A 16,777-nucleotide genomic window follows, 5' to 3' on the forward strand; every position below is an offset into this window, starting at 1 on the left:
GTCTATGCTCTTTAGGCTTGAGCGGACCTCCAACATCAAAGCGCCAAAATCAACTTCGGCTGCGGGGCTCTTCGGGGGTGACGACGTGGCCCCCGTGTCCACCGCCTGCTGCCGGGCCCTCTGTTTCTGGTCGAAAGTCAATTTGGTCTGCTTTGCGTCCTTTGTGCCCCCCATCTTCGACCCGCGCTGGGCGCGAAGCGCAGTCCGCGGCAGGGAGCGCTCACCGGCGCGCCGCGTGGGCCCACAGCACCAGCCGACTCAGCCCGAGGCGCTGTAAGGGGGAGCAGGGGGACAGGAGCCCCAGGACCAATGGGCTGCCCAGTGTCAGATGGCGACCCCTCCAAGTGTGGTCTGCGGTCTCCTGGGTGAGGATACAGAGCGCGGGAGGTTCCGGCGGGAGCAGGCCCAAGCCGCCAGCACGTCGATCTATGCCCGGGAGCAGAGTCCTGGTGTCAGGGCGCGTTCAGCACCCGTGCATCCAGCGGCGATCAGGGTGCAGCAATCGAGGGGCAAATACAGTGTGGGCCATGCAGCGCAGCGGGAGCACAGCTTCTGCCCGGTCGCCCCAGCCACAGTACAAAATGGCGGCGTCGCTCCTCGGCTGCAGCCCCGATCCTTCCCGATCAGCTATCCCCGGTGGACGACCTCTCCGCTCCACACTCCACGCACAGGCAGCACCCCCCAGTGTTAGCCGGTGGTCCCCAGCTCCGCAGCAAGGGCGGCAGCGCGGTCTCCTCACCTCCGATCTCCGCGGGCCGAGGAATCCCCGGGGTCAGGTCAGGTTACACAGCCGCCTCGGGCTCCGTAGCGTCAGGCGGGCTCCAGCCGGCGGGCCGGCCTCAGTCGCGGTCGCCAGGTCACCGCGCGCAGCCGTCCGCGAGCGGCCAGGATTTACTCGGTCGTGCCTCCGGGTTGCCGCCTCAGTCTCCGGCAGAATCCAGGCCCCTCAGCAGCGTCGCGTAGGATTATGTAGGATTAATTAGTGTGCAGCCGGCGGAGCTCGCTCAGAGAGCGGCCATCTCGCTGCTCGGCTAGCCACGCCCCCCCGGGCGCCGCCTCACTTTAATTGCCGGTACACCAAACCCAGCCAGTACAGTAGGGCCTTGGGGCAGTAGTGCAGTTCTACATCCAGGAGCGAGCAGGAGGTTAAGGGGGGAGCCTTCCCCGATCGCATGCTGCACCAGAGCCTAATATGACCGCCTCAGTGACCGCAATCACACCCCACTCTCCCCTAATGGGCGCTTCACCTCTCGGCCAGACGGCGGCCTCTGATTATTTCGCTCGGCTGCGACTTTGCCAAAACACGGGCCACTGTCTCAGCCCGGCCGCAGGCATCCTCCTACAGCAGTCAACCCTGGTGGGACCCCGACAGCGTCCCGTACACCAATCTCTCAGATCAGCAGCCCGGAGCAGCTTCGGTCTATTCTTAGCGCGCTCTAGGCCACGGTCGGCCGAGCTCACGGCAATCCCAGCCACACCAGGCACCACAAAGGACGGGCACCGAGGAGTCGTCAGAAAGATGATGTGTAGCGCTGGTAGGTAGGATTTATTCAGGATGTTGTGTCGAGCAAGTCCGCCATGTTGAGCCTCTCGGCTCCAGACCCCACTTCATCATTTTTAAACTTTGTAACACTCTGTGGGCATTGGTTGCACCTCATTTGTACCAGTTCACCAACATCCAAATACCGCATTAGAGCAACAGAAATGTGATCAGTCCAGCTTTGCAAAGGGACGCCCACTGGGCGGGAACACATGTTGTCGCATATTTAGTAACTTTTGAGCCATTTGAGCTAGAAACATATTTTTTTTTAATCTGCAGATTATGCGGCAGATGGATTATGCAGCAAATCGATACTCATGCAAAAAGATCCCCACAGCCGCACAATTGCATAAATCAGATGTCCCGGTGTATAGTGTATTGCTCTTTTAATCGTTTTGATACTGCTAAATACTTTACACACTTTTCCTAACTTAAACCTAACTGCTCTGTGCCACAGCTACCAGGGGTTGAGCCAAGGATTAAATTATTGAAACTATGTGTTTAACCTGACAGGATTTTGGACTTATTATTTGGGAAGGACTCACACTCTCCCCAAGTAATAACCCATTTTCTTACATCTGGGTACCAATACCACACATTTGCTTCCCTTCCTAATGGTTGTTGTTTTTCAAAGAAAGGAAAAACAACAGCTTATGGTTAATAATTGGTATTACCAATGTTAGTTGACAATTTTGCTGTAGATGTTGCCTCTCTCCACTCAGCTCCTTCTCTTTTCTCTCACCTTTGTCATGAGTTCTGGTGCTTTCTAGCTAGGTTTCTGCTATATAAATCCCATGTGTACAAAACTAAATCGTAAAACTCATTGATCAAATACAATTCTAGTTGTATGTCACCAGATTGTTTTTAAATACATGGAAGTCATTTTTCAAAAAGCAAAAAGAAACCTAATGCTTACCTTTAATTTAAAAATACAGGGCTATAATGGTATCATATCAATCAGCTTTTGCTGGCCATTGAGCAATATGCAGTGCTACAATCCTGAGTGATGTAATTTTCACAATCATCCCAAAATAAGTGATAATTGAATATTTAGCTATATAAACAAAACATACTCTGATCTAACGAAAGTTGTACTTTTGATTGTAAAAAGTTGAATGAAAGAGGAGTCCCACCGGAAGCGACAAAATAAGAAGTCATGAGTCATACTGTTAAATTGCAAAACTGATACAACAATGATAAGCTGGATTACTGTAATACCATTAGGATTGTGAATTTTGGCTTTGAACTAATCTGAGTAAACAGTGGTTATGTTTCTGTTTCACACAGATATGCTGGGGCCTACTTAAAGATATAAGAATTGTTATGACATATAAGCAAATCTAATTGTCTTCATTTTTTTTCCAGGTATAACATACAGAATTCACTTTTCGATTAAAACCTTTTGTATAAAAACCTTTGACCTGAGCCCACCTCTTCCACAAAATCACTTCAAATCAAATCAAACTTTATTCCATTGCTAAAAGCACGGATAAAAGAACATCGTAAAAACACAAACATCTACAAGGCAATCGTTCTAAAAAAGCAAAAAGAAATGTCATACAAAATTTTATAAAGTCATATTAAGATTGGATAAAAATCACCAATAAAACTCAATACATAATGAAATAGGCCCTTCAGAACAATATACTCTTGCAATGCAGAGGGGCAGAATTTTAGAAAAGACCCATTCTAAAACTCACAGCAATGGAGGAAAGCAGCTGTAAAAACATTAATGCAGGTCTGCATTTAATGCAACCCAGTTCCTTTATAATCAGGAATAAAATTGTGAAAATACACCATAAATGTTGCAGAAAAAACACAAAGTGAGGTTTTGTCACAGGGCAATTGCAAATTGTTACTGTGTCATATTGTCCCAAGGAAGAGTTGCCATCTTAAGCATCCAAACCTAAACCAAGTAAGGAGCGAGCATTCCCAAGAATGTAACACCAAGTCTAGGTATTGTTCCGAATCTGGGCAGGCTTGAGTCATAAACTACTCTTTATTAGATGGCTTTTTTAGTTTATCCTCATTACCTCCTTGGATCTTTGTTTTCAAGAAAGACGTTTTAAACCATATTTTGTCTATAGGTGTCATTTCAGATGACTCAGTAAATACAGCAGGCCTACCCAATTTCTCAGTACCAGACTTTATGTATGCAATACATAGAAGCTTCAGCCCATGGCCACATGCCTAATGATCTTGTATGTTGGCTTTATTTAAAGATGCAATTAGATGCACCATAATGAACTCCATAAAACCAAAAGGTACCAATTGACTTTTAAATGCTGCCCCTTGGAAAACAGCGGCACTTGGCTGCTGTTCAATTGACAGAGCAGGAACATTCAGAAAGCTGTGAAACAAATGGGCAAACCTAATTTACACATTAACTAAAGTAAATGTAAAGAAGAAAGAAAGCGTCCTAGACAACTTATCTTTAGGAACACCTTTAGTTTTAAAGACATCTTGCACTAAACATGTAAAAACATGATAAACTGCGAACTTCAAAAAAGTGTATTTTATTAACATGCATGAGCGTTTTACCTTAGTAGATCAGATTGTATCACTGTATTGAGAGGCATTTATTAGCAGTGATAGTTTTCCAACATGATTTTGGGAACATTCACGCAGCCCCATTCTGAAAACAATGCCATTAGTGAACCAAGAGGCAAGTCATTTGTCAAGCGCACCTTGAGTGTAGCCTTGTTTATTGTATATTTTAAACAACATTATAGTTTACTAAATAAAACACTAGAGAAGGTTTTGTATAGCACACATCTTAAACTTGTATATTTTAAGGGGCTCAAATATGTGGTAATGAAGAAATAGAGGCAAAGTGAAATTGACCAGTTGCCTAAGATCACACAATTTCATCAAGTGGGGAAGCCAGGACTGATACCAGGTTTTCTGGTTTCACACTTTGCAATTCAGTCACCAGATGAGTATCTCTTTTCCCTCTCATGTTTTACATTAGAAGTTAATAATTTTAATTAAATTTTGGGTGCATGAGAATAGAGCGCTGGTGGCAGACAGTAGTCGCGTGAAGATTTGATTTATTGTCTACAACATGCATTTGCTTTGCGTGGCCCTTGGCCCACCTTTCATAACCCTTCGCCTCGGGCTTGCCACAGACAGTACTTTGCGGCCCCTGGGGAAGTGTTTGCGAGTACCCATGACCAAGTCACAGCTCTTCATGTGCTGCATAATATGATGTATACCTAAAAGGCGCAAATACAAATTATTTTATTTGCCCTGTAAGCTACTCACATCATTGTAACTCCAAAGTCCTGCACCATATGTCAAAACAGGCAAACATTTTCTATTAAAAATTTCCTTAAACTGTGCAATTTTTTTGTTTCTGATGTTAGCTGCCAGATAAAATAAAAATCCAATGGACTGCGCAAAAAGTTGCTTCTTAAAGAGAAGAAAGAAGCTCAAGTGATGGCAGAGTCAAAAGACACCCCTAAGTTGCTCTCAATAAACTTTCCTTTAATTGAGAAGTCTGTGCCCTTAAGATTTTAGGCCCACACACCATGGTGAATATTTTCAACCTTGGTTCCTAAATTAATTTGTTCCATAAGGAAAACAAAAAGGTGTCAAATCTTTTTAGACCATCAGCAGTTTGGGATAGAAGTACTGTGTCGTCAACATATAGCATACACAGCATATAGTACAAGCATTTGCAATGCATTAGGTCTCGCATTTACGCGAGTTTGAGCTATTGACATTGCAAATAACAATGCCTAAAGGCATTGTCATTTACAATGCTATTGGCATTGTAAATAGCTTTAACTCGTGTAACTGCGAGACCTATTGCATTGCAAATGCTTGTTTAAGGGTGGTGCCAAGGAAAAGAAACTTACAAGCTGGCGAAAATCTGCATTTTATATTCGCCATGTTGCTGTTCTACACTACAAAGCCTTAAACCGTGGGAAATGCAGAATAGCACAACCACAGCACTTTACAGCTACTGCTTTGTCGGGCCTTATATAAAAGGACATAAACAACTTGCTTTTCGATAAGCGCCAAAATTGCATTTATTGAGCTAGTAATATCTTGGTGGACTATGCAAATATGATCCTAGTTTCTCATAGCGCTTAGATATAGTGCAGACGTAACTCCAAGAAGCTATAGAGTGTGTTACATTTTTTTTTATCGTCGCACGTGAATCTGAACATATGTTTCTGCACAGTATTTATAAGGGACATTTGAGACCAGATTACAGAAACCTGCCTGTGACGGGAAGTGGACAGAGAAAGTGATTAGTGCAGCACTATGAAGCGTGCAGTACAGTTACATTGCGCAACTTTAAACAGAAATACCTAGGTGCAAAAGCGGATAGGATGATCCAGGTATTCAGATTTTAATTTTCGCATCTTGGCTACTACATCACACCATCACTTAGTCATAAAGCGGCAACTTCATACATGGAAAAAAATTAAACGACACGTCTGAGATGACCCCCAAGCAGAAACGGCAAGTAGAAAAGTACCTTTATGCTTTTCTGATGTTGAAAGTTCTTGGAATCTTGCAAAAATGTAGGAGTATAAATGCCGTGGGCATTTCTACAGCACCCTGTGCGAACAAACAGCTCTCTCCACCGACAACAGGCCTAAATCAGTATTCTCCAACTTAATGGTACTAGTGGAATCGATTTCATAAGGAAGGAAAGCTGAGTCAGCCCTTCTGGATCTGAATCCGTAATCTTCAGGCTCTATAAAGATCGCTGAAGCAGATGGATCAACCAAATGATCTTCCCACTAAAAAATCTTCTAGTAAGTACCCTGAGAATACGAAAGTAAGAGTCCAAAACATAACTAGGAAAAAGAAGCAAGGGCGACCAAAGCTATATAAAACTAGACAGCATTCTGCTTAAACCTAAAAAAACAAGCAGGAAGGGGGTGGCAAATGGTGTGCACTTTCGCGGCCGCTTTGATGTTCACAGTGGCCGCGCGGCTCACTGAGGACATCAAAGCGGCCGCGAAAGTGATCAGGCAGTGCTTTTCAGGCTGCCAAATGGTGCGCGCGCCCGGCGCACATGCACTGTATTAGGAGGCCTGAAAAGCACTAGTTTGCACTTCCAGATCCCCCTTTTACAAAAGCTCTCGCGAAAGCAGCGCTAAAGCGCTGGCTCAGGTGAGACCTAAAAATGGGTACAAACTTTTTCAAGTAACATATCCGGTCCTTTTTCAATAAGCTTAACATCAAGATCATTAATATACAGCAGACACATAATCTGTGCCATCTATTCAATGAGCCACAAAATAATAAGCTAACATCGACCGTTTCAAGATTGTTGTTCATACCAATCGCTATGATACATTTTTCTTACGTTTCGAAAAAAACTACATATGTAGAAAAGAGAAATGCATTTTGAAGTTTATCATTTAGCCCCTGCATCGTAATGCACTTATCAGATTAGTGTTTGCCGACAATTTTTGAGGATAGATGATTTGGTGACTTGACTGCATACCTATTGAAAAACAAGCAATTGGGGTCTTTAAATACAGTGGTGTTTAGGGTACTTAAACATTTTGGAGCATAGAACTGTAGAATGCAAGGGCAATGTAGTGAGCAACCAAAAGATGACAGAGTTGCACTGCGGTGGCAGATACTTGGAAAGCAGCGTGAGTTTCATTATTCGTGGTTATACAGCCTTTATGGTTTAGAGGTAAACAACAGCGGAGTCTTAAATAAGAGGTTGCTGACTTTCTTATAATTATTGGGAACCCGGTCACAAAGCGAAAACAAGAATTGCCCTTCTCTGTACATAGACCGGAACCGCTGCCACAGCAGTTCCGATCAACATGTGAAACATCCGACAGATGGTATCCTCCACCATAACTGCTGCTTTAAAAAAATAATTTTTACAAAAACAAGCTATTTTTAAGAAATAAAAAAAATAATGAGCCCCACATCTTGGGAGATGAGAGAAGAAAAAAAATCAGCCTCTGCATACTCACACCTCTGACAAGAAGCAACCACTTTAGTACCAAACAATTCAAGCCCGGATTTGACAGTAGTGTCCTATGAAGAACTTTATAATCAACAGGCTTGTGTCTACTTTTTTTATATCCATAGATTGTGCACAATAAACTCAACTGTACTTGTCCATGCCCAATCACCACCTAGCTGCCCCACTCACACCCTCTTCCCCCACTGGTCTAAGTGCACAGAACAATGCAATAAATCAACTGGATTATCGATCAACAAAGATGGCAGCTTCGGGTGCTAAAACTCCATCCAAAAGTTAGGGATTTACGAGGGATCTGTACCTGCAACCTTGATAATCCAATACCACTCCCAGGTAACACAGGACACCGTGGTTTTCAAGGAAGTGAATTATGGACAACTATGTGTCAGAACAGTGTCCAGCACACTGGGGTCCACTGTGTCCTTCTACACCAACAACTGTGGCACAGTATACTCTGACACGCACGAAAGTATGTCTCAAAGTTTAATCATAAAGATAACTTTTCAAATATTTCTCATTTCAAAGCCTTCATAAACATCATTTTGTTCACAGCTCCAATACTGAGTTGACAAGGAATTCTATTTAAGAGATGAATAACTCAGTGTTTCAGTTGCTCACCTGTGGGTCATAAATCTGACTGAGCGCTGCTCATTTCCAGTCCCAGACTTTCATTTGAAAGACTTGTGAGTTCCGATGGTTACTGCTGCTGTTGAGCTAAGTAGATTGACACAACTGACAATGGATTTGCAATAAAACATGTTAGGACTGGAAATATAATGCCCAGAAGACATGGATCTATGTTAAAGTATCTGATAGCTCTATTCCATTAATTCAAGCATTACACTAATCACTTTTCTATGCGAGACGGCTTAAGTGCAGCAGGTTACCCAGACATGGGTTCCATGCTCACTGTTTTACAGGACTCAAGCAGCACCTTACTAATAAAACCCAAAAATGCCAAACCTGGCCTGCGGTTGCTTTTGATCCCATCTATGGGCACTGCCTTTGGCAGTTCAGGCTAGACTTTCTTTTTGTAGCATGTCCAAAACGGATTTGCATATGGCTGGTCTCCATCTGGAGTTATATGGTGATCAAAATTGATGGACAAGAGTGAGGCCCTGGGTACCAGCGACAGAGATTAATTCAAGCACTCCTGCCATCATCTTTTGTGATCCTAAGTGAAACTCTCTAATTATGATTGGTATGCCCCCAGAGCTGGGTCACTTACTCACAGAACACTAGTGCAACCACTTACCAATGAGGCCCAACAAGTCCAACACCTGCCTGGGTCTGTGATCTAATCTGGAGGGGCCGTAGTGTTTGGGGATTGCCTCCCACTGAGAGGGGTGATGTCCAGGTTATCCACACGGGCCCTCATGAAAGATTTGGTCTGTGACGTGTGAAAGCTATCAAAAGGTCGGAACCCCGAAATTGGGGGTTCCGTATGTTACTGCTGTGCCCCGTAACAGTGAGTTTGTGTCAATCCTCCTGCCCTGCGACACCATAGGGACCTGACCTGCTTCTACTGGAAAAGACAAGACTGGTTTGCCTATTGTTAATATCTGCTATAGCATAAGGGGGATCAAAATGAACATTACTGGAGTGCAGCGCAAGTAATTTACAGTAGCAGCGGCTGTCTAAAATGTATTCAAGCATTCAACCCATAATTTTTTGTTTTTCTATAAAAAACGTCCCGTCATCAGGAAATTGCATTCAATTCCTGCAGTTCTTCCTTCAATATATTATTATAATGTGCAGATGTAGTCCAATTGAGATGCAGCACGACTACAAATGGATAGCTTAACAGATAGACTGACTTTGTCAGGTACACTCAAGGAGAGGATGAGGGGAGAGGATGTGGTCCGTCGGCTAGACTGCCGACTTTGGTGTTGGAAACCAGGGTTCGAGCCTCGGGGTCGCGTCTGTGGTATCCCAGACTAGGGATGCCGGGCAGGTAACTAGGCCGCAGGCTGGGCAGCGCCACAAGTATTGGACACACACGCTAGATACTGGTTACTGGGCCGAAGACCCCGAGCGGTCTCGGACCCCTTTTATTTATACCCTCGGGCGTGCCCGCCCTCGGGGTGCGTGGGTGCGTGAGCTGTGAGTGTGCATGGGCCGGGTGGCTCCGTCGCTACATCCCTCCAATGTTTTAGATACAGCAACTCTTCAAAGCAAAGACCCCACTTAGTCCTTCTGAGCACACCACGTACAGTCTTTCAGTCTCTGACTGGGGGTCGGATTCGGCCAGAGACCATACTTCTGGCTCCGGGAGTTGTTTCCTGATTCCGACCCTTCGGGCTTCTTCTCCGGCGCGGGGATGGCGCCCTCTGAGTTCCTCGAGTCCTCCGCTGTCCTTGAGTCTCTCTCGGATTGTGACACCTCTGACTGGCTTCTCGGGTCTTCCGCAGGGGCTATGTCTTCTCCACCTTCTGGCTCTCCCATGGGCTGGTCCGGCTCCAGCACGTCCTTGGGGACTTTCATGAACCATGAGATGTTCCTTGTGACCACCCGGGTTCCTCTCATGGCCGATATCATCGTACCCTGGATGTTGACTATTTCCCACACTTCGGGTTCAAAGGGAGTGCGATATTTCCAGCTCGGGTGGCGGTCCTTTACTACAACTTTGTCTTCCACCTGAATGCCCATGAACTAGGCCCTTCTGGCTTGGCTCGCTTTGTCGTTGGAGGCCTTCCTTCTGGTCTGTGCTGCGCCTTGGTCCAGCTTGGGCGGATTCCATGATCGGTCTGCAGGCACACTGTCTCTCGGAGCCCGTCGAAACAGCAGCTGAGCTGGTGCACACCGGGTGGTACAACGCGGGGTTTGGCGATATGGGCTAAGAAATTGTGATAGGCACTGCTCGGCATCGTCTCCTCTTTCCACCCCAATCCTGAGGGCCCGGTTCATTGTGCGCATGAACCGTTCCACCTCGCCGTTCACCTGGGGCCACTGTGGGGTGATCTTCTGGTGGCGGATGCCTCGGGAGGTCAGGTAATCCTGGAAGTCTCTGCCTTGGAACGGCGGACCGTTGTCAGATTTGATCTCTTCCGGCAGGCCCATCATGGCGAACGTGCAATCCAGCGCTGTCTTCACATGGGAGAATGCCATGGACGACACTACTTCTACCACCGGGAACTTGGAATGTGAGTCGACTAGCACCAGTGTACTCCATACATCCGGGAATGACCCAAAGTCGATGCTTACTTTGGACCACGGCTCGCAACAAGGGTCTTCCGTGATCACCGGATGGGGTGTCGGCTCTCCGCCCGTGATGCTGCAGGAGTGGCAGTTACGTACAACTTCCTCCAACATGGCGTCCATCCCTGGGAACCAGACCTTGCTCCTTAGTCTGGCCTTGGTTTCGGAGACACCTTGATGACCTTGATGCGCCAGACGGACCACTTCTTTCTGCAGGCTCTTCGGGATTACGAGGAAAGCACCCCGCAGGATTACCCCGTGAGGACCTTCACTGAGTTCGCTTTGTACTCTCCACACTTGTTGTCAGAACGCTTGTTCTTCTGCCGTGAGGGCGCTGACACCATCCAGAAAGTGTCGCCCGTACCTGTCGACTAACTTGCTCTTGACCTTGACAAGGCATTCGTCGGATTCTGTTGCCTTTCCGACGTCCTCGAGTGTGAGTGCAACAGGACATGCATCCAGGGAAATCATTCGGACGAACTCCTCCGTGTACTCATCATCTGCCGGGGCGTGAAGCGGCTGAGGTGGGAGAGGGTGCCGCAATAGAAAATCAGCTGGGTTGTTGGCCCCTGGTCTGAAGATCACTTCAAAACGGTACATTTGGAGCTGGACGGCCCATCTTTCGATCCATGGTGGGGCGAGCGGTGCCGGCGAAGAGTGGAACCAGGGGCTTATGGTCGGTGATCACCCGGAATTCGTGTCCATACAGGTACAGATGGAAATGCTGGCACGCCCATTTGATGGCTAGAGCCTCCCGCTCTATCTGTGCATACCGCATTCCCGTAGCCGTCAGCGCCCGACTGGCATATGCGGTGGGTACCCACTCTCTTGACTCAGTTTCCTGCATCAGTACAGCCCCTAGCCCTACGGGGCTGGCGTCCACCACCACCTCCGTGCGCCGATGCGGGCGAAAGTACGCCATGCCTCGGTCGTCGATGAGGGTGTTCTTGATCACCTGAAACGCCAGGTCTTCTTTGGCGGACCAGGCCCACGGTTCGCCCGCTTTCGTGAGGATACAGAGCGGCTAGGACAGAGACGCAAGATTGGGGATGAATCGGCCACAGTATGTGGCCATTCCCAGGAAGCTCCTGACTTCAGTGGCCAACGTAGGTCTCGGGGCTGATCGAATGGCCTCCGCTTTTTTCGGGTCTACTCGCAGCCCTTCTCTGGAGAAGATATACCCAAAGAAATCCACTGACTCCTGATAGAATGAGCATTTCAATTTGTGCAGGGTGAGTCCGTTGTCTGCAAGGCGCTGCAGGGTGTCACAGAGGTGCTTGTGGTGCTCCTCAAGCGTCTTGGAGAACACATGGATATCGTCTCTTAGGTTTATCACGCCCTGCAGCCCAGAGAGTGTCTCCCTTATGGCGTTTTGGAACATCTCCGCGGCTGACGAGACGCCAAAGCTCAATCTTCTGTAGCAACGTAATCCAACGTGAGTGGAAAACGTTGTGATGTTTCGGCTGTCGGGGTGGAGTTCCAGCTGGCGATACCACGCATTGAGGTCCAACTTGGTGAACCATTTGGCGCCGTTAAGATCAGCCACTATGTCGTCCATCGTGGGCGTGAGACGCCGTTCCCTCTTTACGGCTTTGTTCGGTAGGTGCATGTCAACGCATAACCGAATGGCCCCTTGCTGTTTGAGTTTCGGGGCCACGACGAGGGGGGACACCCAGGGGGTGGGGCCTGACACCTTTTCTATCACCCCCAGCTCCTCTAGCTTCCTTAGCTCTTCCTCCACCTTCGGCCACAGGTGGAATGGCACCCGCCGATGTCTTAGCGCCATGGGCCGAATCGTTGGATCCACGTGCAACTTGAACGTTTTTCCTTTCAAACACCCTAGGCCTTTAAACAGCATGGGGAAGTCTTTCAACACCTCTCGGGTGTGCAGATCGTGCACCTGATTTGCGAAAAACAGAAGCTCCAGGTCTTCTGCCGTGTGGCAGCTGAGTAGGGTGCCTCGTCTCCCCTCAGTGACATGGAACTTCGTGTTCAAACTCCTGCCTTCGCTGGCGACCTTGACCTCCATAACTCCTCGTAGAGAAAGTGGCACATCTCTGTCACATGTGTATATCTGTGCTTTGGATGGTAGAAGTGGCGGGCGTGGCGACAATTTTTCATACTGGTCACTGTCCATCACGTTGACTGACGCTCTGGTATCGATGAGGGCGCTCACGGGGGATCCAGCTACCGGGATGTCGCACATGGGTGGCGGTCGGCGCCTCGTCCCTTCTCTGCCAACGAATGCCACAAAGAATACGTCGTCTTCCTTCGTCCCAAATTAGAACCCAGGCTGACCGTCATCGACTTGGTCTTTTGGGTCTTCCACTGTTAGCTGGCGTACCTTTGACGTGACTCCACGGGAGCCTGGGGAGTTGTTTCGTCCTCTCCCGCTCCTGCAGACCTATGCGAAGTGGTTGAGTATCCCACATTGCGAGCACGTCATCCCTCTGGCGAAGCATTTCCCGCCAGGGGGATGGTCAAGGCCGCAGTTGATGGATTTAACCCAGATCTCTTGACTGGGGGTGAATGTTTTGATTTGTTCTGCATTCCGTCCATCAATTGTGTGACTTTTGATTTCTCGCCCTAAGTGCGCCAGGTATGCCCAGACGTGGGTCCTGGGCTCACTGTGCCACTGGAATCAAGCTATCCTGGCTGAAGTGGGGTGAAACCCCGAAACCGGTCCTAGGATGCTTGTTTCCGGACCAGGGAGGACCTGGCTAGACAGTTCGGGCTGGACTGTTCCCATGAGGCACAGGGTCAAGACTGATTTGCATATGGCCAGGTCTAAACTGGGGTGGCATGGTGAGCAAAAGAATGATGGATTTAACCCAGATCTCTTGACTGGGGGTGAATGTTTTGATTGGTTCTGCATTCCGTCCATCAATTGTGTCACTTTTGCAAGGCCGCAGTTACAGCATGCGTTCTTCTGCGGAGGTCTCATGGTCCCTCTTAACTGTGGCAGCCGTCTTTGGATCACATCTACTCTTTCCTCCTTGATCGTGGGTGTACGCTGAGTCGCAGTGAGCCGATTGAGGGCTGCCTCCATTTTGTCGGCCCGCGCGTTGGATAGTTCGTGGGACCTGGCAAGCACAAAAATTTTGTCTAGGGTGATGCCGGTCTGTCGCAGAATGAGGCGTCGTAACTGTACTGACCGACAGCATTGAATGAGCTGTGCACGAATCTCCGCCCTCTGGTCAGGTAGCGTGCATGTGGTCGCCAGCTTCCGCAACCGAACGTAGAAAATGTTGATGGTCTCGGCCTCTCCTTGACGCGCTTGCTGGCGCTTGAACCATTCGAAGTCCGGGTTGATCTGAGGATCGAAGTGGCGGTTGAGGGCCGCGACAGCCCCAGCGTAGTCGTTATCTTCTCCTCTATCCGGCAAGGTCTCGAAGAGGTCGTATAACTCTGCTCCCCTGTGGCACATCAGAAGTGATCTCTTCACTCTCACGTCTGTCTGCCCCACCCCGACGAAGTAGTGGTTGAGCCGACCAATCCAGGAGCGCCACCGCGCCGCAGCGGTGGACGGGTCCGACAGTTCACTTGACGGTGGCAGCAGGGCAGCCGTGCCATGACCGGGTGGGGCAGGAGCCTGTTGAGCGGCTTGTTGAGGGGGCGGCCCTGCTTGGGGGGCACTCCCACCACTGGCGCCCAGGTTGCTCATTTCCAGCCGCTTGTCTGCGACCCGGCGTGTCTGAGCACAGGATGCTGTCGGCGTGGACAAGGCAACGTGTGAATGGGAGCAGTTCTGTTAATACGCCAGGCAGGCGCGAGGACTGATTACGCAGCGTGGCGCTGCGACACTAAATACCCCTGGTGTCCTCAGGCCGAGGTTGGTGGCGGTGGCAGTTTGTGGGCGCTTGACAGGTGCAGGCTCTGGTCTGATCAGAGCGGACTCACTTTGGTGACCCCTTTCTTTTATTTTTATTTTTTTTGCTGTGACTGCCAGTCAGGTATGGTCATTGAGCTTGCTTGTCACTCCTGCTTCCTTTTCCCAGCAGGGGCGCTTCCTCTCCCCCTGTGGGACACACCCAATAGGCCCTGGGTGCTGAGTCTGCCTGATATGCTCGCCTCCCCTCTGTGGCCACGCTGCAGTTCCCAAGATTGATGGCAGGGGGCGCTGTCCTTCCAGACGTCTCCTCGCGAAGGTCGAATCCTCCCTCCGTGCGAGCGCACTTGCTTGGGGGAAGCCCTGAGGCAGTAGCGGAGCTTCGCCGGCTCAACCACGTGACCGTGGGAGCGCGGCCGACAGCGAGGGAGCGCCTACGATCTAGGCAAAGCAGCGCTGTACACAGGCGGCGCTTGCAAGCACAGGGACAGCCTCACCTCGGGCGCTGCTCCCTGCGCCGACGAGATACACCACCTCCTGGACTGCCGGCAGTTGGGGCGCGCCCGCCGAGGCGGCGCACACAGAGTCCGGACAGCAGAGCAAGGACTTCGCTGCGGGGTGGGCACCCGCTCCGGAAAGAGGCCGGTGACGGCGGCCAGAGCGGGCCAGGCAACGGGACGCTGCAGGCGGGACCACCGGTAACGGCAGTGAACACGGGGTGTGGCGAGGCGTGGGGCAGACCCGCCTCGTCGCTAATGTGGTATCCCGGTCTAGGGATGCCGGGCAGGTAACTAGGCCGCAGGCTGGGCAGCGCCACAAGTATTGTACACACACGCTAGATACTGGTTACTGGGCCGAAGACCCACAGCGGTCTTGGACCCCTTTTATTTATACCCTCGGGCGTGCCCGTCCTCGGGGTGTGTGGGTGTGTGAGCTGCGAGTGTGCACGGGCCGGGTGGCTCTGTCACTACAGCGTCCACATCCTGTGATTCTGGGCAAATCACTTAATCTCCCCGTGCCTGAATATGTAATGTAAATATGGTGCTCATGTACAGCGCTCCAATACCTTCAGGTCGAGTTCACGCTATATAAAATATGCACACAAAAAAAACAAGCATTGGCATAGCCAATAGGTCTCGCGCTTGGGACCTTATAAGTGTTTAGCCATGCAACAGTTGCATAACAAAATACTAATAAGGTCCCAAAAGCGAGATCTATTGGCTATGCCAAGCGGCTGCGAAAGTGAAAGTGATCGCGATCAAACATCAAAGCGGCCGTGGGGCCGCAAAAGTGAAAGTAATCGCGGTAAAGCTTGGCGCGCGCGCACGCGCACGCGCACATGCACTGTAGCTCTAGGCTGGCCTGGTAGCACTTTTTGGAGCCCTCTCAATAAGTCTCGCCAGACCAGCGCATGCGCTGGGTCAGGCGAGACCTAAAAAGGAGACTGTCAGCCTGAGCCACCCAGTTAAAACACCACGCCTCTCAATCACCTCAACGTGAGCGAAATTATATTCTACTTTTAAAAGCAATGAGAAGAGACAACAACTGATTGGTCCGGCTGTTTTTCTACTGTTGCGCACGCGCAACAGTTGCAGTGGGCTCGGGTGATTATCTTTGAGTTAGTCTTCCAGCGAGCTTACTTGAGTATTCTCGCCCTCGCGGAAGGCCTGAGCCACGCGCTGTCGCAGAAAAACCCCAAGGTCCCGGCCACGTTTCGTTTCGTCCAGTGGCCACTCTTCGCAGAGTTTCAGGAAGCGACGGTACCTGGTGGCCGCCATATTTGTGACGTAGATTTCAACACTCCATCCGGTACGGTGCCCTGAGGAGGAGCAATTCAGTCCGCCTCCCGCCTACCCTTTGATGTCATTCATTATTCCCTATGCACATATACAGCGGTGGGCGGAGTTAGGTTTACTATGTCCTAGGGAAGAAAAACACACCACGTTGGAGAGTGGAGAGATACATCGGTGAAACTGGTTGCTGTCTTTGAGCCTCCTACAAAGTGAGCAAACTTTTTTTATATCCCCCTGCCCAGTGGAACCTATTGGAACATTCGATCCCAAGTTTTATTCATTTTTCTAACATAGTTCACATCACATATTGGCAAAGCCAATAGGTCTCGCCTCTGCAAGAGCTATTGCTTTGCCAATATGTTTTAGCCATGTTGAACACCAGCGTGGCTGCTGTTCAACGTAGCTAAAAAATGTTTTGGATTTTTTTTGCATCTCTTTATATCGCG

The 16,777-nt window shown here is 49.2% G+C and overlaps 1 protein-coding gene across 1 annotated transcript in view; it reads right to left on the reverse strand.

Moving 5' to 3' along the window:
- Positions 1-16,363, reverse strand: part of LOC146855607 (ubiquinol-cytochrome-c reductase complex assembly factor 2-like) — a 54,055-nt gene extending 37,692 nt beyond the window's left edge. Inside the window, exon 1 of the mRNA XM_085653435.1 lies at positions 16,179-16,363. Within this exon, the coding sequence (XP_085509561.1) occupies positions 16,179-16,316 (138 nt within the window). The 5' untranslated portion in view covers positions 16,317-16,363. The remainder of the gene's footprint in view (positions 1-16,178) is intronic.
- Between the last annotated feature and the right edge of the window lie 414 nt (positions 16,364-16,777).

The sequence above is a fragment of the Triturus cristatus genome, chromosome 4_1, assembly GCF_964204655.1.
Source record: "Triturus cristatus chromosome 4_1, aTriCri1.1, whole genome shotgun sequence".
NCBI classification, from domain to species: domain Eukaryota; kingdom Metazoa; phylum Chordata; class Amphibia; order Caudata; family Salamandridae; genus Triturus; species Triturus cristatus.